The sequence below is a fragment of the Diadema antillarum genome, unplaced genomic scaffold, assembly GCF_040938485.1.
Source record: "Diadema antillarum isolate AM-2024a unplaced genomic scaffold, OU_Dant_1.0 seq00001666_RagTag, whole genome shotgun sequence".
NCBI lineage: Eukaryota > Metazoa > Echinodermata > Echinoidea > Diadematoida > Diadematidae > Diadema > Diadema antillarum.
The window spans coordinates 852,573-879,452 of record NW_027272364.1 but is presented as its reverse complement, the minus strand read 5'-3'; the positions used below and the strand labels follow the sequence as shown (position 1 = coordinate 879,452).

The following is a 26,880-nucleotide window of genomic DNA, read 5'->3' as shown; positions in this document are numbered from 1 at the left end:
GATAAACATTTTACCCAACTCAGGCATGAAAAAGAAACAAAAAACCTCATATATATACAATAGATTTTTTTTTTCAAGGTAATATCTGCACAGTTTCCAACTTTCATTATTTCCTCAAGGTATCACAACAGGAAATTCTACAGTCATTCCTATCCATGCACACATTCTGCGCACAGTTCAATAATTGCCTCATGGATATCACAGGGCCAAAATAGCATGCCAGGGAAATTCACCATAAAACAAAATAGAAATTGTCAAAATGTTGTATTACTTTCGAATCCTTGTGATCTTCTGCCGAACAATTTTCTTAAAGCCTTAAGAGTTTCAAAATTGTGTTACCCATACTTTGTAAAAAACCATAAAACCACACTCTCAGAGACAGACCATCAAGTAAAATGGGAAACTGATTTACTTTGAACGTACAAGATTCTTTGTTATGGAACCTGGGCGAAGTCTCATTTTTCTTTGATCTATAGATCATCGATAGAGAATAGAATTCTTAATTCTCAATTTAAGTTCGTACAGAAAAATTGCTACTCAACATTATCTAAAGTAAAATAGGTATCAGTGATTTTTCAATTTGTAATTTTTGTGACTCTCATCCACAGACATTAATACATTTATTTCTGAAATGTACCCATGTGTCATCTTTCTGGTATGAAGTATTTCTTTGGCTCAAAGCTAAAAATGTCCGCAAAGTTATGTTTACAGATGAGGAAATATGTTTTGGAACTTTACATGTTGAAAGAGGACATTTCGTGAATACAATTATCTATCATGCAAAATATTTTATATTTTCTTGTAAAATCAAAAATACCATTCCAACTCTAAATCCGTTTCTGTTTTCTATGAAGCATTTGGAAAATACAGAACGTATCATAGCTATGAAAAAGAATTGTCTAGATTTTCATGTGAGCAAATGGCAAGCTCTTATACCATAGTTTTCTATGTTATTTTTTTCCATAATGTACTATTCATTATTAGGCACATATTTGGTATATGAAGCAGCATGTGAATTGGGAAAATAAAGTTGAAAAAAAAATAGCATGCCAGTGAGATTATGCCAAAGCTGCAAAAAGTCATTTCACACTGCAGCAGCATACTTTTCCAGACTGCACCACGAGTATGTATGATTATTCAATTCAATTCATTTCCACAAATCTGATAAAAACACAGGTTACCGTTTATCAATGCATACAGGCATATCATATGAAAATGTACCAGACAAAGACTCTTCAAAAAGTCTTTAAAATGTGGAGGGGTCAACATTGCCTAAGACCAGCCTTCAGCCTTTTCATATCACAAAGGGATGTAAACCTTGCAAACAGTGTTGCTGCATTCTGACGGTTGGGAGAAAAAAAGTATTTTTAGTGGAAAATAGGCATTTTGACCTTTCCAGCAGTAGACGTGTGCAGTAACAGAATTTGGGTATTTTCCACAAATAATAACAGTATTTTTGGACAAACAAACAAAAACACAACAGGTGCACATACTAGACAAAAAAAAAGTAACATTTGTCACATTGTACATCTGTACACTGAATCCCTCAGAACACAACCTGCACCATAACAACAATTTGAATACTTTCCTAAACAGAGTCTTTCATGTTTCCTTTTCTCATTAAATTTCTATAAAATTTGACCTCAAAAATAGGTTAGTAAACAACATTTTTAGATGTACATTGTACAACTCTAGCTGTGCAATAACTGTTGAAAAAAGGTATTCTCTAGGTCGAAAACATAACACTTTGATAAGGGTGGGATCTGATCCCTACGCACTATAATATAATACCATGTACATCTTTTGACATTTTACTATATAGCCATTCTTTGGCAATATTAGTCATTCCACACTCCTATAGTGTAATGAGTTCAATCAATTTATGTACAATTGTTATACAACTATACAATTATTGCTGACAGGTTGCAGCTTGGCCTTTGACCTTGATTGAATGACCTCAAGTCTTTGCATCATAACCACATGTACTGTTGTCTAATCATTTCCTCCCAACATGTCTATTAATGAAAATTTGATATTTCACTAGTTAAAGGCAATCGGTCGTCGCAGGCGATTCGCAGCTCAGTAGAAAAGCACGACAAGCTGCTCCTCCCGTTATTGTACCCCCGTACGTACCGAATGCCGAACACGACGCTACGCAGCGCACCAGCGAAAACCAGATGGGGCACGAGAGCCGTGCGAGCCGTCCACTGTAATTTCAACATGGACGCCCGAATACCTACCGAATGGGGCCGAATGGGTGCACGCACAAAACCGCACAACAGCCATGTGCATGAAAATCTCTCCTACGGGTCCCCGTCGCGACACAACAGTAGAGCTGTGTGGTGTACATACGTACGTATCTGGCTGCAGTCTCTGTTTATTTGCACTATGGTGCCAATTTCAGCAATCTAAGCAATAATATTTTAAAATGTCTGAAAATATTACATAACAATATTTTAAATCATTCATATATTACGTTGTTTAATATTTGGTATTTATAAATATGCTTTGATGAAGAAATATTAAAACTCTAAACTTCATGTATAGCAAGTTGCAATGCTCATGGCCATATGGCGGGTTGTTTTGATCTCATTGGCAATTGTCTGCTGCGTCAGCTGTGTTACAGTATGTTGGGCCGGATCGGAACATAACAAAGTTGGTATAAAGTCGTCGGTACCGGTATGTCAATATCAATAATGTGTGTGGTATGTGTGTACTGTTTCGGATTAGCCTTGGCTTTGGTTTAGTAATGAAACCTCACAATGGAGATCAAAACAGCCGTCCAACTCGAGTAAAACGTATCTACTTGTTTGACGCTATCGACGAGTGGAGAACGCAGAGAGACGTGTTCTTAGCATGCTTAGGACATGGAGGTTTCCTCTCACCTCCCTGCTTAGGACAAGTAAGAGACCAGTGGCAGAGGGGGAAGCTTCAGCGTCAGCGTGCCGATGAAAAATTTGCTTTCCACTTGCTGGAGTTGCATGAACAGTTTTGCAGGAATTTAGAATGTGCAAATTCGTGTTACGGCATGCACGGTGGAATTGTAATGCCACGGCTTACGCCAATCAAGCAACCCCAGCTGACCAAGTCAACAACTTCAAGGAATCCAGATCCAGATGATGTATAAGTAACGTTAGAAGTCTATTACATGAATCAATGATTGAAATGGAATGACTTTTTCCAATCTATCTTTAACTGCTAGGGCCTTTGCGTTTCATCGACAAGTAGGCCTATTTTTCTATGTATAATTCCGCGAAAAACTTCTCTAAGTTCTCATTTATGTCAAATTATGACAACGCCGTAATCGAAATGACATTTGCTGGGTCAGTTTATCGCTTCTTAAAAACTGACCCAGCAGTAGGCAGCAAATGTCATTAGTCAGGGAATCGCAAGTAGTGGTAAGTTTTTTGTCATCACAGTATTGAGAATTTAAAGTATTTCATGTGCAAATGTAGAATCTAGATAGATACAGAGAGGTCACTTTCCTGAGCAGCTAGCGTCAACAATCCAGGTTAAATTTGCATAGCCAGATTTCATGGCTGCGATTCAAATACTGTTTGTCCCCATTGATTTAACTGTATAGCAAAGTCTCCTCTTTCATCATATTTAGGGGCCCTACATTTTAAGTTTGGTTAAGGAATTTTGATAAAGATTGTAATTTTCATAAGCTTGGCAAAAGTTTCAGGCATCTATGTTGCATTTATAGTCAAACTTCCAATGCATTTGGTCCAATAATTTGAAACTCAATTCAAGTGATCCAGTGAAGTGTACATCTTTTCATGTGAATTTCTACAAGTATGTTGAAATGTAAATTCTGAAGAAAAAAAAATTGATCCTTTACAGTTGAAATTCGTTAAAGTTTGGTTACACCGACAGTGTCAGGTCAGTGGTAGTAACTACAGAGTTACAGTAGTGTACGTACAATACCCTTGTACGTGAAAGTTACAGTTTTATTTACCTTCACATCTTCATATAACGTGTAGGAGTGTCTAATAGGGATGTTGATTGGTGTGGAAGTTGTTGATGAACAACAGTTCATAAGAATCCATTGTTTTAATTCTAATACAGATATTGGTCATAGGTCAAGGGGCAATATGAACCTATCAGTTTGTAACATGCTAATATGTACAGGTATGAGCTTCATCAAGTACGATTAATTGGTATCCGTGGCACATCCCTTATTTGTTGATCAAAGGTACGCCTCTGATTGGTATTTTAATCAGTGTTTGGTAGAAAGCTAACCCATTACAATGGCTTTGCGATGTTACACTGAGTTGACTATGGACAAAGGTCTACTGTTTGCGATTTTCATTAATTTGTAGGGCATTTTTCACACATAACCTCAAATACTGATACCTGTGATAGGTTTATTTATAATGGTTATCCTTCACACTGTATTGTTGAGACAATAGTGTTCTGTTTGTTTGTGTAAGAGGGAGATAGACAATAATTTATTTATGCTCCTGTCTGAAGAAGGCATTACATCTTATTTGTTATGTACTTATCTATGAGTTTTAATGTTCACTTTGTGTGTGTGTGTGTCTTTTTTTAAGATTATTCACACCAGGCTAAGCTGACAGAACTATAACTGTGAGTTTACCTAGTCAAATGAAAGGGTTTCGGCATTGCTTCTTACATAAAGTATATTCCAGGCAGGTGATACAACGCTCACCTTCTTCATATTAGTTAGTAAAACAATGAAGAGTGCAAAAATACTGCATAAATGTGCAGTGCAACTGTGGCCGTTGGCCGTTGGCCCTGCACGGGCACAGTCGCTTCCCCGTCCTGAATTTATGTACACACGCGAGGGCAAGTACATGATACAGGCAGGGTCTCCGACCCAATCGTCTGCGTTCAGAATAGACAACTCGGCGGTAATATCCGCTACCCATGACGATGTGTCATCGTCCATGATGACCACCCTATCTATTATAATGTGGTCTGCACTCACTAATCTGATCTGATCTGATGATTACAGTATAGTTGACGAGTGACGACGATCGACGATGCGATGAAGAGAATGCGTAGTCGTACGAAGTATACGCAGCTAGCTACTAGCTCATGCGAACATCACTCACATTACACAAAACGTACTGTCCCGCGCTCAGCAAGCGATCGCGAGCAATCGAGATACTATAGCGCGATACATTGCTTTAGGGATGTCTTGCGCACACACACATTTCGCTTCGTAGCAACTTCGGAAGCGAGTTTACGTGCTGCCGCCCGCGGCTGAAATATGTCCATGTATCCTCGCGACTGGGTGTCTTTAATATTCAAAGTCAATTTTGAACTGTGTTGACAAGAAATCACTTGTTATGATTTATCCATATGGATGGATTGATGGATGGATGGATGGATGGATGGACACATGGAAGGAGAGGTGGTCAACAAGAATCATGCCCTTGGCGTTGATCTATAACTACATGTAAACAAGCAGTATGTTTGTGGATATTTGAGTTATGGGCTAAGTTTGGCAGCAAATATTTGATACACACACCTGATAAACAAGGCATGCATACACCACTCCTCAGTAATCCCAGAGCAAACTAATGATTAACAGAGGAATCAAGATGTTTGCTTACCTTGTTGTCCACTGTATCGATGTTGACTCCAGCTTGTAGTAGGATGTCCACGACTGCTATGTGACCATTCACACACGCCCAGTGGATTGGTCTGGCTCCGAGTTCGTTCTTGCTTTGTGTGTCTTTATTATAGGAGACCAAAGATGCAGAACGCATATCCTACTGAGGTAATTCTCCTCACACCATAATTCATGCTGCAAGTTTTTTAATCATGGTATTCTCATAGCATGTGTCACCAATAGATATCGAGCACATACCTACAGCTTTCACAACAGTTACTACTGAGATAAATTGGTGCAAAATCACAGAAACCCCCTGAAAAAGCACTTCAATGGATGTATCTACCTGTCGGCCAAAAAGGAACCAAAAACTCCCCTAATGAAGTTACTCTTAACCTCAAAATTGTGCAACATTCTCAATCAATCAATAAAAATATTATTGAAATCAGGCAAGACCTATCCCATAAAATCAAGACTGCATAAACAAGTCATTGATACTTCTCCATTATGAACTCCGTACATGAAATTTCTAGCCTTCATACTTTTCTTGTGACTGGGATAAACTTCTCTTGAAGTAATATACAGCATGTAAGAAATGGTTTTTACTTCATGCTTCTCAAGGTCCGATCAGAGCGAGAGGTGGAAATATGCACTTTAAAATCATGAAAATATGACAAATCTGAGACAAGGTGTTTTGATAACATGTGAAAAAGCAACTTTTTTCCTCAAAGGAAGTGGAATATGTTACACTTGTTTTTCTCTTTATCTTTTGTTTGTTTGGATTATATATCATATGTGAGTAATATTCCATGATAAGCACAGAGATCTGTAGAGGTACAACTGTAGTGCTGTGATATACAGCAGAGTTATCTCATCTCATTTGCATTGTGAACAATCCATCACCATGGTTTGCATATTTGCAAAAATTGTTCCATGAATTTTGGGGAAGGGAGCATGCCTTATTCTGGTCAAGGCATGGAAACTACTGTACTGTCAGGTCTACGTACATTCCGGACTGACACGTCTGATCTCTTCAGAAAGATTACCCATGGCAACACCATATACAGCTTGCCTTCACTTCACCGAGGCTTGATTAATTTTGTCACGTCTAACCGTCATTGCAATGAATTTGAGCTGTGGCATGAGTCAACAGAATAAAGTAAAATGAATAGCATATTCTTCTATGTGTCCACATTTTAAGCAAGACAAATCCATGAATACAAGAAGTATAACTGCACAGGGTCTACATGTACAAATAGTTGTTTGTTCTCACCGAGAGGGACTTTGCACTGCACCATGATACGGATGATGTTGGTAAGGCCTCCCAGGCAAGCCCAGTGGACTGGGGTGTGACCTTTGTCATCATGCTCGGTCAAGATACTCGGCCCTTCGAGTTCCAGCAGCTCTTGTACTCTCATCAAGTGACTGGACAAAATAATTGATACAACAAAGATGTGTAATCTGATACTGTACCATGTCCGGAAATGGCTTTAGAATAATTTGCTAGCATCCATATGTGTGTGAAGATCATAGCATTACTATAACTTTATTCATTTATTTTCTCTTTTTTTTTTGGGGGGGGGGGGGTGGGGGCTGAAGCCTATGGCATCATCTAAAAGTATGAAAGGTATCTTCACCAATATAAAAACAAAAGAAAACAAAACAAAACAAATAACTGTATTGACTTATAAACCCTGGATTTTCCTTCCACATTCTGGGTACATTATGTTGCATATATCAAGATGTTTGAAAAACTTTCTGCTAAATGAAGGGCTTTACCAGCCTATTTCAGTACATTTACGCAACACCCCAATTAATATCTACATATGGCAAAACACCTTAACAACCACTATAAGACAGCAAATATTGACAAATATCTCAATTGATCTCATTTTTTTCAGTGAACTTAAAAAAATCTCTGATGTCTTTGTGATTATTAAGTGACTTTCAGTGAATTTTATGGTCTCCGAGGTCTCTCTCTCTCTCTCCTAAAAAAAAAAAAATGAAATGATTCCAAAATAGTCTTTTGGCAGTCTTTAATGAAAAATAATGGTCTTTCAGTGGTCTTTCAGCAGATTTTCAGTGATCTCGCAATGAGTATTCAAAGGTCTTTAGTCTTTCAATCATCTCTCAACAGTCTCTCAAGCAACGTCCTCGCCAGGCGTTTTACGCGTGGCGGGCGCGCCACGCGTGAATTGTGGCAGCCAATTTTGCGCCACGCGTGAATTGTGGCGACCAATTTTGCGCCACGCGTAAATTTGGACTACCACGCGTAATCTTCAGAGTTTTTGTTATCTTCCTTTCCCATTTTTTCATGTTTCCCATTTAAAAAAAAAATAAATCTTTTGCAGTTTCCTTCGAACGCATGCTCGACAGTTACTTGCTCGGCGCTCGCTTTAGCGGCAAGATCGTCGATCGTGTGCGATGTACCCGCATCGCACGCGGTCGACCTATTACCGATTCCACTTTGCTTGCCAGCATACGCAGGTGCACAAGTGAGCGCACCACGTTCACCGAGATTCCGGTGCAGAAAATTTACCGGCGCTTCTCTCCGATCACTGTGAGTTGCATGCCACTGTTACTACACGTGAACGCGCGCAATCCCCGGAGCAGCAGATCGCAGATCGAGCCATGTGCGAGTGATCCAGCAAGCAAAGCTGCCAATGTTTGGAAGCACAAACTAGTATTGTACTCAGCAGCTCTAAAATTTGTATTTTTTTTTATTTCATACGTTTCAACCTCCTTTTTTTCGGTTATTTGCCTTTACTTTTGGAAATGAACAGCGTTATCAAACAATCGGCTCCGTAAGATGCTAAAATCAATGTCGGATGACCTCTTTGTCGTTCAGAAATGAATAACAATAATATTCAACTCCGTACGATAATAAAACACATGTAATATGATGTTTGCTCTCATGTTCGAAAGTAGATAGCAATAACATTCAGCTCCGGAAGATGCTAAAATAAATGTCGCATGTTTGCTTTGACGTTCGGAAATGAATAACAATAATATTCAACTCCGTACGATGATAAAATAAATGCCGGATGTTTGCTTTTACGTTCGAAAGTAAATAGCAATAACATTCAGCTCCGGAAGATGCTAAAATAAATGTCGAATGATCCCTTTGACGTTCGGAAATGAATAGCAATAATATTTAACTCCGTATGATGATTAAATAAATGTCGGATGTTTGCTTTTACTTTCGAAAGTAAATAGCAATAACATTCGGATCCGGATATGATGCCAAAATAAATGTCAGATGACTGCTTTTACGTTTGGAAGTGAATAGCAGTAACATTTGGCTCTGTAGGATGCTGAAATAATTGTCAGATGATTCATTTCACTTTCGGATGCGGGCAACAGTAACATTCGGCTCCGTACGATGATGAAATAAAATAATGTCGGATGTTTACTTTTAAATTTGGAAATGAATATAACGGAAATATTCTGCTCCGTACATGCTAAGATAAATAACAGATTGTTGCTTTTACATTTGGAAATGATTAACGGTATCAATCGGCTCAGTTAGACGCTAAAATAAATAACGGATGTTTCCTTTCACGTTTGGAACTGAATAGGGATAACATTCTGCTCTGTAAGATGCTAAAATGAATGTCGGTTGTTTGCTTTTACATTTGAAAATGATTAACGGTATAACATTCGGCTCTGTAAGGTGCTAAAATACTTGTAAATGTTGGATGATTGCTTTTACAATCAGAAATGAATAACGGTAACTTTCGGCTATTTACAATGCTAAAACAAATGTCGGATGTTTACATTTTAATGTCTACAAAATAAAGCTCCCACTTTCTCATTTCAAACGTAAGTTTTGACCACCTAAATAGGCATCAACTTTTATAACAATCTATAAACCTATGTTGAATCTTAGAACTCAGAATAAGCCATGCGTTTTTATATATAGGCTTTTTTTTTTATTTGATTTGATTTTAAACATCATCATTTTCCCAAGTATTCCAGTTTCTTTTCCCATGATTGAAATCAGATTGTCTGCCATAACGATGATTGCTAAATGTCTCGCTGTGTGTCGATGTGCCGATGTGCGAAACACGTGCCATGTGCTCTTGCCTTGTTTGAGGCTACTTCAAGTTCAATGAATCAAATGCGCCGCAGCTGCGCTTTATGGCTTGATTGCGGTAACAGTTTACATTCGATACGAAGAAATCGTCATGTCTTGTACGAGCAAAAACAAAACCAAACAAAAGCAAGCAAGCAAACAAACAGACAAGACATAACAAAATGAGAAACAAACGAATGTTGATAGCCAAATCATCTCCGTATATAGTGGACCGTCACAGTTCACAGGTGAAATTCTTTCAAGCTTTGAAAAGTAATACGCAGTCTTAATGAGCCTGAAATTGTCTAATCGGGTAGTGGCTGCATATCACATACTCGTAGTGAATTTCTGTCTGCAATCGAGACGTGTCCTTTCATAATTACTGTCTTTCTGTGATTCAATAAATCGAGTGATTAATCAATCCCTTTCTATAGTTCAGGAACATCTAAAATAATCAAGTATACACTATTATCCCGGATTATGATCGACTGTTCGATGTTTCTACTATAGGCCAAAAGAAAGACTAAATTAATAGAATCATGATCCTTGTAATGATTCCTTTAATTCTATTCTCGAGCTAGTTCTTCGATCGATATTTCCAGGCTATTTACACTCTGTTTATTAACAGAATTCTAGTGCGCGCATTCTTTCGTCTGGCACCTGCGTCTGGCACCTGGTTTTGTGGAAATTTCTGCAAAAGGGGGGTGGGGGGTGGGAGGATGTCAAGCGTCTTCGATCCCAAGAGAATGCATGCTTATCTTTTGCTTCTATTTGTTGTCGTATTTCCCCACGGTGGCTATTCTTTGCTAGCAATTAGCAGTTAGATTTAACTTTACGAAGGTTGCTAGCACGTGGTTCTTTTTGTTGTGAGGGAGACATGTACATAATTGTTATTTTCATCATTCATTGGAGGGGAAATACAGCAAAAGAGGGAGACATGAAATAAGACGAAGACGTATGCATGTTCTCCTAAATTGCGTGATCTTTGAAGTATATTATAATATAATGGAAAAATAGACGAAAGAATAAAATGTGATGCAAACCTTCACTTTATTACTTGATAAGTACTAACAATTATAAACGAAATCATGATTTCGTTCGGACTCTATAAATGCCACATTTTAGTGACATAAAGCGTTGATATAGTGTGATGTCACGGACTCTGGGATCAGTTCGTTCCACTCATCCTTTCTTCTTTTAAATTATTTTCTCTTTTTTTTTCTCTTAAATTTCGCGATTCTTGAATGATAAAATAAAATGAACTCTAGATAAGTCACATTCTCAGCGACGCAAGAAAGCTTTGATAAAACGCAGCTTTCAGATGGCGGGATGCCGGGCTTCTGTTATCTTGTTGCACCGATATTTTCTTCTTATTCCATTTTTCTTCAAATCAGTGTAATCCTTGAAATAAAAAAAAGAACTTAATATAGCGCAAAAGAAAGTATGAAAGCAATGCAAACTCTCACTTCATTAAGTGATAAGTATCCACAATATTGTCATAAAAGAATAGATAATTTCGGAGATTTTTTGAAGTCACATTTAGTGCGAGGACGCTGACTCTGCGCTCAGTTTGTTCCACTAATACTTTCTTCTTTTAATCTTTTCTTAGTCACGTGATAAATATCAACAATCATGTCATGAAAGAAAAGAATTTCGGACACTTAAGTCACTTCACAGAGACGTTTAGTTAAACTAAATGCAGAGTTGATAGAGCATGGATGCTGCTTCGTTACGACAGTTGCACTATTTTTTTCTTCTTCATCATCTTCGTTTTCTTTCCACATTTTTCTAAATAGCGTGATTTTTAAAGAACAGAACAAAAAAAAAAATGAGACGAAAGGAAATAGTGAAAAGATGCAAACCTTCACTTTAGTTACATGATGAATAACAACAATTATGTCATTGTATGATGAAAGAAAACATAATTTCGGACACTGGAAGTCACATTTTCAGCACCGCAAAGTTAAGCTAACGCAGCTTTGATACCGCGATGCCGTTTTGTTATACTTGCATCAATATTTTCTTCTTTTTCTTTTCTTTTTCAAAACTTCTTCCTTTGCTCATTTTTTCTTCTTAATCGTGTGAGACTTGAAATAGAGAAAGAAACGCACAAAAATAAAGGATGAAAGCGATGCAAACTTGCACTTTATTACGTGACAAGTATCAACAATATTGCATTAAAGGAAAGATAATTACGAAGACTTTTAGTCACATTTTCAGCAACGTAAAGTTAACGTAAACGCAGCTTTTATGGTGGGTTGACGCTTCGTTATGGGCTAGTAGCACCAATATTTTCTTCCTTTTTCTTTTTTTCTTCAAATCAGTGCAATCCTTAAAATGAAAAAGAAACGCAAAATAAAGTGTAAAAAAATGATGCAAACCGATACTTTACTAAGTTATATACGTATCCACTATTGTCATAAAAGAAAAGATGATTTCGCAGACTATAAGTCACATTTTCAGCGACGCGGAGCTAAGCTTAACGCAGCGTTGCAGTGTGATACCGGTCCGTTAGACAAATAAAAAGAAAGTATGACTGAAGTGATACAGGTATACCATGTCTGAAATAAATGAATAAAAAAAATCAATCATCTTACCGTTATTCAGAGTTCTAAGATTTAGCAAATAGGCTTATAGATTACTATAAAAGTTAATGCCTATATTTAGGTGATCAAAACTTACGTTTGAAATGAGAAATTGGGATCATTTGCAGACCTTTGTAAACATCCGACATTTCTTTTAGCATTGTAAAGAGCCGAAAGTTACTGTTATTCATTTGTGATTGTAGAAGCAATCATCCAACATTTACTAATATTTTAGCACCTTACGGAGCCGAATAATACCGTAAATGATTTTTGAATTTAAAAGCAAACAACCGACATTCATTTTAGCCTCTTACGGAGCTTCATGAATGTTAAATCCTTATCTATTCAGTTCCGAACGTGAAAGCAAAAACACATCCGCTATTTATTTTAGCATCTAACTGAGCCGATTGATACCGTTAATCATTTCCAAGTGTAAAAGCAATTACAATCTGTTATTTATTTTAGCATCGTACGGAGCAGAATATTAACGTTTTTCATTTCCAAATCTAAAAGCAAACATCCGACATTATTTTATTATCGTACTGAGCCGAATGTTACTGCTGTCCACTTCCAAAAGTGAAATGAATCATCTGGAAATTATTTTAGCATCGTACGGAGCCGAATGTTATACTATTTTTTATTTTTGAACGTCAAGGCAGATATCAGATATTTACTTTATTATCAAACGCAGCTGAACGTTACTGTTATTCATTTCGAAATTTAAAAGCAAACATCAGACAGTTATTTTAGCATCGTACAGAGTTGAATATTACTGATATTCACTTCCGAACGTAAAAGCACTCATCTGATATTTATTTTAGCTTTTTCCGGAGCTAAATTTTATTGTTATTTATACCTTCGAACGTAAAAACAAATTTCCGGCATTCATTTTATCATCGTACGGAGTTGAATACTATTGTTATTCATTTCCGAACGTCAAAGCAAACATCAAACATTAAATTTACCACCGAACGCAACTAAATATTACTGTATTCGTTTCGAAATTTAAAAGCAAACATCCGACAGTTATCTTTGCATCGTATGGAGCCAATTGTTACCGCTGTTCATTTCCGAACGTAAAAGCACTCATCTGACATTTATTTTACCATCTTCCGGAGCTGAAAGTTATTGTTATTTACTTTCGAACATAAAAGCAAACATCAGACGTTTATTTCATCATCGTACGGAGTTGAATAGAATTGTTATTCATTTCCGAACGTCAAAGGGATCATTCGATATTTATTTTAGTACCTTCCGGAGCTAAATTTTATTGTTATTTACTTTCGAACGTAAGAACAAACTTCCGGCATTCATTTTATCATCGTACGGAGTTGAATACTATTGCTATTCATTTCCGAATGTCAAAGCAAACATCAAACATAAAATTTACCATCGAACGCAACTAAATGTTACTGTTATTCATTTCGAAATTTAAAAGCAAATATCCGACAGTTATCTTGGCATCGTATGGAGCCGATTGTTACCGCTTTTCATTTCCAAAAGCAAAGGCAAACATCCGACTTTTTTGGTGACCCCGGGGAACCGTTAGTGTCGAGCCCAGCATATTATATAAAATCTGTTACAAACGGAGGGATGATTTCGGACACTTTTAGTACCATTTTTTTAGCTACGAAGCTGTAACGTTATAACGCAGAGTCGACAGTGCGATATCGCACCAATTTTGTCCCTTTTTCTCTCTCTTTCTGTTTTGTTTTGTTTTTGCATGCTTCTCGCGCACGCGCATGTCGGTGTGTAAGCGCCGTTTCTTCTCCCGACGACCCGACCACGTGTTCAGTTTGAGCCACCACGCGTAAATATTTCAAACTACCTGACGGCACTTTTCCGCCACGCGTACTTCATTTTCTGGCGAGGACGCTGCTCTCAAGAATTGCCACAGTCTTGGGGAAGATCACTGAAAATCTATTAAGAGATCTTTGAGGGATTATTGAAAGACACGTCTTTCAGAGATTTCTTGAAGAGATTTCTTAACCCGTTGAGGATGGTTTGATTTTGCTACAACACGCATTTCCCATAGACGCTTGCCTGAGTATACTCGGGACTCGTCCTCAACGGGTTAAGAGTATGCCAGATAATCTTTCAGTTAATCCCTCAGGAGTTTTATTGGCCTCTCACTGAACGTTCAGCAATCTCCAAGAGGAGCCAAAGAGATCTATTTGTGGGGAATATGACCTTTTGGTCTTTTAACAATGTCTCAAGGGTTTTTAGTGCCAATTCACATAGTAGACACTATCTTTATCTGGTCTTGGATATTGCTGACAGATCTTGCCAATTTTGGTCTCTCAGTGGTCTCTTAAGGGTCTCCATAATGTGAAATGGGAGCCTAACTAATACCATAACGAGCCAAAAGGTAGCTTTACTAATCACTTAATACATATCCCACCCCCACCCCCCAACTTGATCATAGTGTCCTGTAGGGATTACATACATGGAACAATAGTGCATTCCCTGCTTAAGGTCCACTGTGATAGTACAGATTACCAGTGAAGCATGAGCAGATGAATTACCTAGTCAACAATTGGTTCAGGTCATCTTGAGTGAGTGATCAAAGAACTGTACTATAAGAAGTCAGGTAAATCAAGCTGGATATTTTCTGTAAGTACATGTACTATGTACTATTGACTGACTTAAAAGGAGGCAAACTGAACTTCATCTTTTTTTCCCGTGTAACCACTGCATCCACATACATGTACCACTTGACATAATAACATGAAGTATTGATGCTTTTTAACTAAGAAAATTCAGAGAAATTTTCTCTTTAATATATCCAATAATGAAAGGTAATACTGGTGGAGGCTTTACTTGTTTACTTTCTTGGCACACATTGTACTTGTAGCACTCAGCAATGCATTTTTTTCTGTTTTTTTGTGTGTGTCTTATTACAAGTTCTGACGCTAATGTGCTTTTATATCCATGTACATGAATTCCGCTGAACCAAATTGTACCAAAATCACAGGGTATGTGCTTAATACATTAGCTTACTGTACTTTCACTTCTAAATATAAATATGAACCAATTTGTTTGTCAGAAAGTGTCAATGTAGACATTGACTTTCAAGTTATCGCTTAAAAAAAAACTTGTTCTTGATAATGATACCATGCACATCACAGGACTTCCACTGTGTATACAGCACATGTACTGTATCATGTACATGGAAATGTGAACATGTGCACATCAAAGTGCATACATTCTGTGAAGTTTTAATAGCCGTCTTTGTATATTGTGTATGTACAGCACACTTGGTAGCGATAACTATAGCCACAGCCACACACCCTGCTCAGCAGGGCGACTGCTGTGCTGGCCGTCAATCATGACATTGGAACAGACTAAACAACCAGGGGCCTTTGGGAATTCATGGAGTAAGCTCCTCTTAAAGAAAACTTGAAGAACTTAGCATTGTCATTAGTGGCACTATAGACATCAGTACACACTTTTCTACTTGCCAAGGCACTGCACTTTCAGACTGTACTGTAGCTTCAACTGGCCAAGCCTTTTGTTGTTGTTGTTGTTGTTGCTAATCTCTCCCAAACTTAGCCCTAAGGCAGATTAGATATTAGTCTAGTACGTAGACCACTCAAGCATAAAACAATTAACATTTATAATGCTCCAGTCTCACACAAGGGCCACAATGAAAAGAAAAAAAAATAATGGTTGGGGGGGGGGGGGGTTGATCTAATCACATTTTTGTTGACATTAAAATCCAGACCTTTACAGTTAGATCTGGCAATCACACATTTTTAGGGCCCTACATTATTGGCACCTAAATCTCCATATGCCAAGGTGCTATCCCATGAAATCATGCACTGAGCAGCTAGCGAGCTTCTCTTGTTATATGGAACATCGCTTGACAAGTAAGCTCCCTAAAGCCCACCTCACGCTGCCATTTTGACTAGCGATAGCTTGCAGTGAGTTTCAATGAAACATCTAACACTGAGCAATATTGCGTGCCATTACTCTCTTACATTGCAGGATTATCTAGCTTTACATGCCATCATATTTGTATGATTTTAAGCCTGCCTCACACAATGCAATTTCTTGTGATACAATGTTGCATCGCGGAAGATTGCCAGATGGTGCAAAGTGCGAGGAAGTCTGCGACACAACAGCCTCCGACTATTGAACATTTTAGCTAGCAACTAAAATCATGTACATTTGTAAATGGGCAATTCAGCGATTAGTAATGTCACATAAACATGTAAGTGGATCATAACTTTACACATTCGCTTTTATCACCAAATACCATCCATTTCAAGTCAAAATCTTGTCACAGCATATTCCTCCTTCCAAGGTTCATGATATAAAAAAGAATGCATACAATCAAACAAATATTGGAATTGCCAAGGTCAGTTAGCAACTTTACAAAAAAAAGGACATGTGTAAAAACTAATGTCCTTTGACAAAATGTTTGCAAAAATGTAAGTTACTGCAGAGTGTCCCATTTATTTTATTTAAAGCATCATGATATATATGTTCCAGCGAATGTTTTTAGCAGTTAAAACTGATATCTTTATTTCTTTTAGCTAGACCTTAAAAAGCATGGTAAGTGGTGTTACATTTGTCCAGAGTAACTCCGCAGGTCATTTCACTCTTTTGTAATTGATGGAACATCACATGACCTCTGCATCAAAATGGGTAAAATCCTTTCCCCTTAAATAGCAAAATTTCTTGGAAAATATCAAAAGAACCCACTGTAATTTGCATTTAAGTGAATTTTATTGTCCCCAGTCCCACATGTACATTTAAAGGACAAGTTCACCTTCATAGACATGCGGGTTTAGTGAATGCAGCAATACTAGTAGAACACATCAGTGGGAGTTTGAGGAAAATCGGACAATCCGTTCAAAAGTTATGAATTTTTGAAGTTTCTGCTCACTCATGGCTGGATGAGAAGACTACTATAGCTTGTGATGTCACATGAGTACAACGATATAAAGAAAGAATAAAGAAAATTCATCATATTTTCACTTTTCTCACATAACAAAAGAACACTTGACTTCTCTCTTTCAGAAGGCAGGGGGAATAATATTACCCTTAACATATGTCAGCAACAAGTCGAAGAAATGTGCACTTTATTCAAAAAGTAAAGTTTTGTGAAATTCTCTTTTTATTTTCTTTATATGGTTGTACGCATATGACATCATACACTGTAGTAGTCTTCTCATCCAGCAGTGACTACGCAGATACATGTACTTTAAAAATTCATAACTTTTGAACGGATTGTCCGATTTTCCCCAATCTTTCACTGATGTGTTCTACTAATATTGCTGCATTCACTTAATCCACATGTATATGAAGGTGGACTTGTCCTTTAAAATGATGATTTTAGATATCGCAAAAATCAACAAAACTGACAAAAAAAAAAAATACCGAATTTCAAAGACTTTTGTACAATGATTCCTGAACATCCATTGCATTAGTTGATGCCTAAATCAAAGATTAACATATGGAGTCACATTTCTTTTACTGATGTCATGTCCACCTAAGTGCGGAATTGCCCAAATAATTTTATGCCTCATTCATCCATCAGCTGCCACAAATCGCGAAACACCAACCGTGCAGCTCAGGCAAGGCGTACGGTGTATAGCATGTGGTGGCTGCATATCAGTATCTGTGTACAATTATATGTAAATGGTAACAGACAGATTGGGATAAAATTTTTGTGGATTTTTCTCTCTTTTTTTGGCCATTATTTCACAGTATAATTTCGCCAAGGACAGTAGACAGTCTACATGCCCTCTGCAATAGGAATATCTAGGATAATTAGTGATCCCCTCCTTGAGAATTCACAGCATCTATTCATTTAAAATCATATGATGAAGGCCAAAAGATTCACCACTGTTGACATGGAAGGGCATTTAGAGCAAACGGTGCAGCGTACCGTTAGTGTTTCATTTAATATGCGCACACGCACACACACACTGCATCCCACAGCCCTCACAACAATACATGCATGTGCACACAGCATAGTACACACTATGCTATCGAATGTGGGGGGTGTCCGAATACTCGAATTCGCATGCACTGCTCGATTAGGGTATTAAAAAGAACATAAATTTAACTCACATACCGATAATATAGGGCATTAAAGCAAAAAATTGCCTAAGATCTGTAATGTACAACGATGTAAATTTATCCATGCACCATGAATTTAATTATGTGCCATCTGTGATATGAAGAAATGCACGCTATTATCATAAAACAGCCACGCAAACAGATGTGCCAAATCTGTGTTTACACTCGTAGTGAGTCGTACAGATCAGCAGTTGAAGGGTCTCACGGGACCTCCAATCCATTTTATGTCCTATCTGAGCTGAGGGAAAGAGTGTTTTGCCTCTCACTAGAGAGGACGGTGATATGATTACACACAATATTGCTCAGTCCAGACTCGGGTTCGAACCCAGGCCCTTAGGATCGTGAGGCAGACGCGCTACCGACTGAGTCAAACTCACCGCCCTATTTCTTTTGTTTTAACAAGAGGGGGCGCGGCGTGCGCCTGGATCCACCACTGAAAATGAAATGTCATGATAATAAAAGTATATTTAAATGTTTTTATTCCTATTTTGCATATGTCGGTAAACAGTAATTTTGCATGGTGCATGTTGAATATCAGGCTAGTCGAATTTCATCATACTAGTAACTTGTTAGTAGTACCGCCTGGCTGGACTGAGCGACATATTACTATTATTACTTGACCTCCGCGGTGAAGGCAAAGCAGTTACACTTTATGTCTAACCACAAAGCTAGCTGTGAAAGAGTTCATCGAGGGCCAGTATCTTTCGCTTCTGAGAAAAACTCCCTTGGATGATCGAAGCCCGCCTGTAACTGTGATCACTGAATGAATTGACAATGCAATGCAAAGCCAAATGCCAGGCATGCTGCAGTGTACACGTACAACAAATTCACAAGTATATGGGACTGAACAGCACTCCCAACTTCCATATTCGATCGCAGACAGCCGATTTTGTTCATTTTGCAACAATACTCACCCAGCTTTTACAGCCTGAAATATATCCATGGGCTTTGGAAGGGGCTTCGAATCCGAACAGCAACCTTTTCCAGCGGAATGCTGGTGCTGATCGTCATTTTGAGAGGCCGATTGGCTGTGACTGTGACTATGTTTTCCTACCATCTTCGGAGATTTCTTTCTCTACATGGAACACTGCCCTCAATGTTCACTAACAATAACATGGACAACACTGGTCAAGTTTCATTGGTACAGGTATATTAATATTTTCTTTTTCATAACATTATTGTCATCACTATTAATATCGTCATCACAATTACCAATTCAATATCATTATCACACCATTATTATCATTATAAATACAGGCAATAATTCAAACAAAAGTATGGTACTGGCAATACACTCAGCAAAAAAAGAAAGTAAACACTTTTTCGAGATCATATTTCTTATAGAAGATTTTGATGAAAATCTATGCATTATATACCATATTAAAGGTAATTTAATTGGCTATCAAGTTAGTATGTTGATACAAAATGAAATCTTACGCATGAGTGAACACATTCATTTTTACCCGCCAAGACACAAAAGTAAAAATTGCAAAATTTGACAAGTTGTCTTTTATTTGGTAATGCCCTTCAAGATAACAATCACAACAAAAAGCCATTTTAAAACAATGAGAGACATAACTGAAAAGCATAAACAAGTTTTTGTTCTCTTTATCTCTTCATAACCTCAAACAGAAACAAAATGGGAAACTAAAGGAAGAAAATTAGATTTTCTTGTAAGCTAAAATTTCAAACGACATGGGGAGTAATGGCATAAAGATGAATAAATAAATAGAATTTCTTTATTTTACTCTTTTTAGTAAGTTAGTCAAAGATTCATGAGATAAAGTTTAGAACCAAATATCATTTACAATTCCCCTATAATTTGAAAACAAATTGAAATTTATACCATTTTTATCAATATTTCTTCATCTCTTATTATTTTATTTGAATTTTTGCTTGACCCAAGATTCTTCATTTTTCTCCCTTATTATTTCCTTTATTGATATTTGGGCTTCAAAGATATCATAGAGATCAAAGGTTCATTTTTGCAACTAAATTCATGTGTCTAATTGTGTTAAATTTGTCTTTTGTTCTTATTGTTATATGGAGAAGCACTTGCGCACGAATGACAACTCGTTCAATTTTGCAATTTTTGCTTTTGTGCCTTCGAAGAGAAAAACAAAGGTGTTCATTCATGCGTAAAGTTTTCCATTTTATTGACCTACTAGGCTGATAGCCAATTACATAACCTTCAATATGATATATATTACATTAAGTTTTAGCCAAATATTCTATGAGAAATATAAACCTGAAAAAGTGTTTACTTTCTTTTTTTTTTGCCGAGTGTAGATCAATCAGTAAAAAGTGTTGTGGAATTTATAACGGTACCTTTCTTCTTCATTTATATATGTGTTTACAACATGTTACCTAAATGTGGACTGCAAACAACTTCCATTTGCTGTTGATAGAGAAGACCTTTTTTACCTCCATCAAGCAAGGAGGTTACGTTTTTGTCGGCATTGGTTTGTCTGTTTGCAAAATAAGTTTATAAGTTGTGAACAGATTTCAATGAAACTTACATAAATAAAAATTGATTATGACAGAAGGAACGGATGATTAAAATTTTAGTAATAATCCGGGATTTTTTGATGAATTTTAAAGATTAAAAAAAATATATATTTTGGCAAAATAGTGTCAATGAATTTGAGGTATGCATACGCGAACTAAACCCCGTGCTCTGCTCGGAATATTAAAGCTGTGCAGTGGGAAATTTCAGCTGATGATGTAAACACTTTTTTTAGCTTGCTTTTATTTCTTCTTCTTCCTGTCTTTTTTCAGCGATCATTTGGAAATTGGGCAATTTTAAACATGCATGGGTGCATGGGTGGAAATGAGCTTTTTGGTAGAGGTCAATGTTCTCTGAGTGCTTGTCTAGTTTTCTATGGTTTTTAATTGTCTGCTCCCTCCCCGCCCACTGATCTCTGCTGATCAGTGGCCACACCATACCCAAGGTACATGTACCTCCACTTGATCCACTAGTGTTGCTTCAAGCAAGTTCAGATAATCTCAGCAATGAACAGGAATAACCCTATCTACTCTCAATGTATAACATGGACCAGTCTGTGTTTTATACTCTCTATGATACACTGCCAAACTAATTGCACTACTAAAAAGTGTGCTACATTCCTACAAGATGACCCATTAAATACGTACATTTAGTGATTATATCATCAACTGCTGTAAAGAGCTGCAGGGGTATTTTGTAAGCCATTAGTACCGGTACCGGTACATTTGTGCATTCACCACTCAGACACAGACAAATGAACATACAAACTACAGAAAAGTCTCTTAACTAGATGGACCATTTTAACAAAATGTTAATGAGAAATCATGTTAATAAAATGTTAATAAAAATCATTGCACAAAATGTTAATGAGAAATCATGTTGCACATTTTATGCATTAAAATCATTATAACCATTCACAACAGAAACTCAACACTGTATTCAATTCCCATTATATTTTCACTCATCTCTCACAATAAAGAGACACAATTCCATAGACTTACCAGATTTTTCTTTTTGTATCTTTTTATTTTTTTAGTATTCTGCATTTCTGGGAGAAGCAAGGAGTAATGACATCATGATCTTGATGAAAAAAAAAAAAAAAGGTTTTGGGATAAATCCCTTCATGACATCTAAAAATCCATTTCTTTTCCACTCAACATTTTCCCTTAGCTACAAACAAACAAATACAAAAAAAAAAAAATTGCAGCAGATGGGTCATACAGAAGTCCAATTTAATGGAGAGCCTCTTCTCAAGATATTGAATTATATGTGGCAAGAAAAATAATGTCAGGACCATAATCCGTATCAAATTAAAATGAGTAGATTGAGAAGGCATCCATAAGCATTTTTTTTTCCAGTCACCATTTCTTCAACGTACTGCCAGTCTTTCACAAGTTGAGACTCTTGCTCCTAATCTATGACATAATTGACATAGTTAAATCAACAGTAATACCATAAAACATGCAAGAGGCAGCAAAATGGAGAAAAAAATGCTTTGGACAGGCAGGAAAGAAGGAAACAGAAAGACACCAAGAAGATTATGGGACAAAGAGTTTTTAGTGCCAATAGACAACAAATCTACAAGGAAGCAACAGATTAGCAGAGGGAGGAGAGAGGGCGACATACAATAGAGATACATTGTATAGGGCAGAAGTCAAGCCTGGTAGCATAAAGTGATTAGACTGTGGAATAGAAACAAGCTTATACTCCAAGATGACTGCATTTTTTATGCCAAGTAAATAGATTTGCTGCACAGGCTGTTGGCTTTTAACATGCTCCAATGGCTAACTAATCTCTGCACAGTGCCAGCATTATTCAACTGCTCACAAAGGGAGCAACAACAAAAAAGGAATTAACAACTGCGTTTCAGACTTTCACTCAAGTCATTACAAGGGAAGTAGAGAAAATAATTGCACTGTTGTAGGATAAAGGGGAAACTGAGCCAAAAAATCAATAACATGTTAGATTATACAAGGGACAAACCCTAAAAATCAGCAGTATGCAAGATAGACCCCAGGAGAGAGAAAAAAGTGTGTCCTTGTGTGTGTGTGTGTGTGTGTGTGTGTGTGTGTGTGTGTGTGTGTGTGTGTGTGTGTGTGTGTGTGTGTGTGTGTGTGTGTGTGTGTGTGTGTGAGTGTGTGTTGGCACAATGTGTTGGGTGTGTAATTTCTTCATATCCTCAAAACTTGTTGGCATATGAAGATTTTGCCTTGTGAAGAATGATTATCTACTGGAATGCTCATCTGCATCATACCAACAACAACAGCAACAAAGATTGAAAAATGGTCCACAAAATGTGAATCCTTTCAATACATGACTGGATGACGACAAAAGAATAGGACATAAGATATGGTAATTCTTTTCATAGTATGAGTTTAGAAACAAACAAAACCAAATATAACAAACCAACACTAAAACAAACAGCATGTGGTATATGTGTGGCAAGGTTTTGACAAGGAATTCTTTCCAACATAAAATTCCAACAATTTTTTTTTTCAATCAAATTCTTACTTCAGGGGACTAAAAAAGAAGAAGATTTACAGGAATGCTGTCAACTTTTGTCCAAAGTGGTATAGGGGAAACCCTGCAATAATGAAGTCACCGTGACTGCTGATTTTACCTCATGGTAAATATACTAAAAGAGAGACCAGCTAAATACAGTAATGGCAAATCAGGACCACCAAACTCACCTCATTAAAAGATGTATATCATTGCAAGAGAGCTCATTATAATGGGGTTTCTTTGTATTCCCAAAGTCACACAATTGAGCAAATTTCATGCAAATTTTGCCTGTCTTCTGCTAAACAAACTATATCAGGGAATTTATGGATGAAATTGTTCAGTTTTATTATTCAATCTTTGTGTTACTCACAATGGTTCTAAAGGAGATTGAGCAGTACTTCGTTATTCACATAGAACTCCAAAGACTACTATATGACATGTGGGGGCAACATAGTATGTATTTTACTTATTGTTGCACCATAATCCTTGCATCGTTGCATAGAAGTTACACTTGAAATAAAACACATAAATCAATTGCACAATTCTGCAGGCTGGGATTTAAAGGGTTAGAGGTCTATAAAATGAATTCATGATATATGATCTCTAAACATAACTATCAATGCAACAGGTTGCAAACAATTTATGAAATAATTGATATGCACGATCAGCAAAATTTCTTTGTACATACATTGTAGTATGAAAATCAGTTCCTTTTCTCACATTGCCAAGAGAAAACTTCAAAGACACTGAGCATTCTCATAAGTACATTCCAAAGAATTGTGACCTCAGTTGCTAGTCTGCAGTGATTTTCAACCAAATATAATGTGTTTTATGTATGGTGAAATAAATTCTCAAATCATCTTACAATATACTTTAGGCTCCGAGATATACTTGTCCACCACGTAGTTGTGTTTCTCGTCTTATAAATCATACATCAAGGAAGAAGAGTAATTCACAAGTTCTGGTTAAACAAGAGATACAAGACATGCTGTTTGCTGGTCATGATGAATGCTAAGTGTCTACATACAACATCATGTCAACTGTTGCTTCTTTGTAGTTGCATTAAATGAAAGAAAGACAGACTTGTAGTCCCCTGGCTGTGGAAATGGTTGTTCATGTCTCACATTTCCTACAAAGATATAAAATATTTCATACAACATGTCACAAAACATACAGGCCACTGTAGGAAGTTGTTGACATTGCTATTTTGAGTTTTACCCTTCTACATAGCATTCTTGCCATATTATATGAGATATCTTATCCAGATTTCAGATTTGAAGACACATCAATGAAAACTATTAAATAGTGACCCCTAAACTCTGATATTTCCTACTTAGAACTGTTAGAATTCAAGTACAGTTGAACCTCTCGTATCCGGACAAGTCGGGACCGAGGCTCATCCGGATAAGGGATTTAGCCGGATACGGGAGACTCAATGCTTTATACATGTACATAATTATGTATACACATGTACTGATGTAGCCCATTGTAGTACCACATGTAGTAATGTGTATACTGCAACCTTTTCATTGTTACACTCAGTAACAGACCCCAAAATAGAGGTTCGTGTTTGCAAGAATGAAATAATTTTCTTTTATAAATTCTTGGGATGATTTACCTAAATAATTATTAAGAAATGTATCAAGTAGATCTTGAAAATAAACAGTACGAGTCGACAAAACTACACTTCAAAATTTGATCATCACGGCTCGGCAAAGTCGACTGTAGGTCACCATTGTTAGATGGTCTCCCTCTCTCTCTCTCTTTGTGTGTGTACTGTGTGTGAACAATTTTTGAGTGTTCAATATCATTCGTTGCTCAGCCAATGACTCGAAACAATGCATGTCTATCTAGTCATATTGACGGCTGTGTATGGACCTATATGTGGCAATGCGATATGAGAGGACTCGAGCGCATAATCTGTCCATGTTCTTGCGATGATTTGGGGATGTTTGGGGATGTCAAAATGTCTGATGGTAAGCAATTTGGAAGGAAATTTGGTGTAATGTATGTTAAATGTTGGAAGTAATATGTAATTCATGTGTGTTTGTGTAGGAGTTCTCAAGGAGCTGGGAATCCCCCTTTCCTCCCGTAATTATATAAAAAAAAAATCACGGCGAGATTGTGTCCGTATAATAGAGAGATCCGGATAAAGGGAGGCCGGATAAGAGAGGTTCAACTGTACTACAAAGACAGCACTTTCCAACACTGACTACAGACTCACAGCAAGTTTGCATTTTCCTGATCTCACCCCACAAAGCACAACCACATTTATCTTTCAAGACATATAAATTACTCTGCACAAGTCATCTGACAGCAGGCTGCTTACGTATGGAATATTGAAAATGGAAAGTAGAGCATAACATACTTACATCTTGAGACAGAATGACTAAAAAGAATATATATATTTTACAGTGTACACCCTGCCTCAATGCAATATCATGCCTGTGCACTTCCATAACGGCATCTGACCAAGTTAGACTGGCTGAATGTGTTGACAGTCACTTGTTTTGATTTCTTTTCCATCAATGCAGCAAAAACTTGGTTACATCAATATCGTGAAGTTACTTCTGGCAGCAATTTAATCTCCACAGCTGGAAACTGTACTAAGTGTAGTAGTTTCATAGCTACATCTTTATATCTCTCATGCAAAACTGGTAAACAGCACCCTTCAACAGTACAACTGCTCTATAAGTGATGACAAATGATATCAAATCTGAGTGATTAAACTACCTTGTAGAGCAACATAGCTTCATATTTTCCTAAGAAGAAACACAACAGCAAAGAATTTCTGTTAAAACATTGTGGTATTTCTACCATGAACTCTGACGGACACATGAAAGACATCCTTTGGACATGATTCAAGAACAAGTTCACCTTTATAAACATGTGGATTGAGTGAATGCAGCAATACTAATAGAAAACATTAGTGAAAGTTTGAGGGAAATCAGACAATCCATCAAAAAGTTATGAATTTCTGAAAAAAGGACCTATTCCCTCGACCTGTCACTGACGTATGTTAAAGGTAATAGTATTCCCCCCTGCCTCCTGAAAGAGGCAAGTCAAGTGCTCTTTTATCATGCAGGAAAAGTGAAAATATGTTGAATATTCTTTATATTTGATTTATATCGTTCTACACATGGTATCACAAACTGTAGTATTCTTCACATCCAGCGATGACAGAACTGAAACTTAAAGAATTCATCTCCTTTGAACAGGTTGTCCGACTTTCCTCAAAATTTCACTGATGTGTTCTATTAATATTGCTGCATTCTCTCAATTCATATGATTATCAAATTGAATTTGTCCTTTAAAGTTGTAACATGCAGCATAAACTTCAAGATTGCTGCTGCATTTCTCTTACTTCTTTGGCAACTAACCACAAGTTCTGCAAACATCATAGTTATCCTGAAATTATTCTTTTCCATTGGAGTATGGTAACTGCTATTTCTTCTAACTCGGCATTCAAAATATTCTTTTGGCATTCCTATGGTTACTGCATTCAGCTCTCAATTCCAATCAAGATCTGTGCCATCAGACA

At 37.0% G+C, this 26,880-nt stretch overlaps 1 protein-coding gene across 1 annotated transcript in view; it reads right to left on the bottom strand.

Annotated features, from left to right (window-relative positions):
• The window catches only part of LOC139711531 (uncharacterized), a 32,676-nt gene extending 13,288 nt beyond the window's left edge, over positions 1 to 19,388 (bottom strand). Inside the window, exons 1-3 of the mRNA XM_071623408.1 lie at positions 19,246 to 19,388; positions 6,855 to 7,006; positions 5,583 to 5,704 (exon numbers count right to left, since the gene is read on the bottom strand). Coding sequence (XP_071479509.1) covers positions 5,583 to 5,704; positions 6,855 to 7,006; positions 19,246 to 19,388 — 417 coding nt within the window. The remainder of the gene's footprint in view (positions 1 to 5,582; positions 5,705 to 6,854; positions 7,007 to 19,245) is intronic.
• Between the last annotated feature and the right edge of the window lie 7,492 nt (positions 19,389 to 26,880).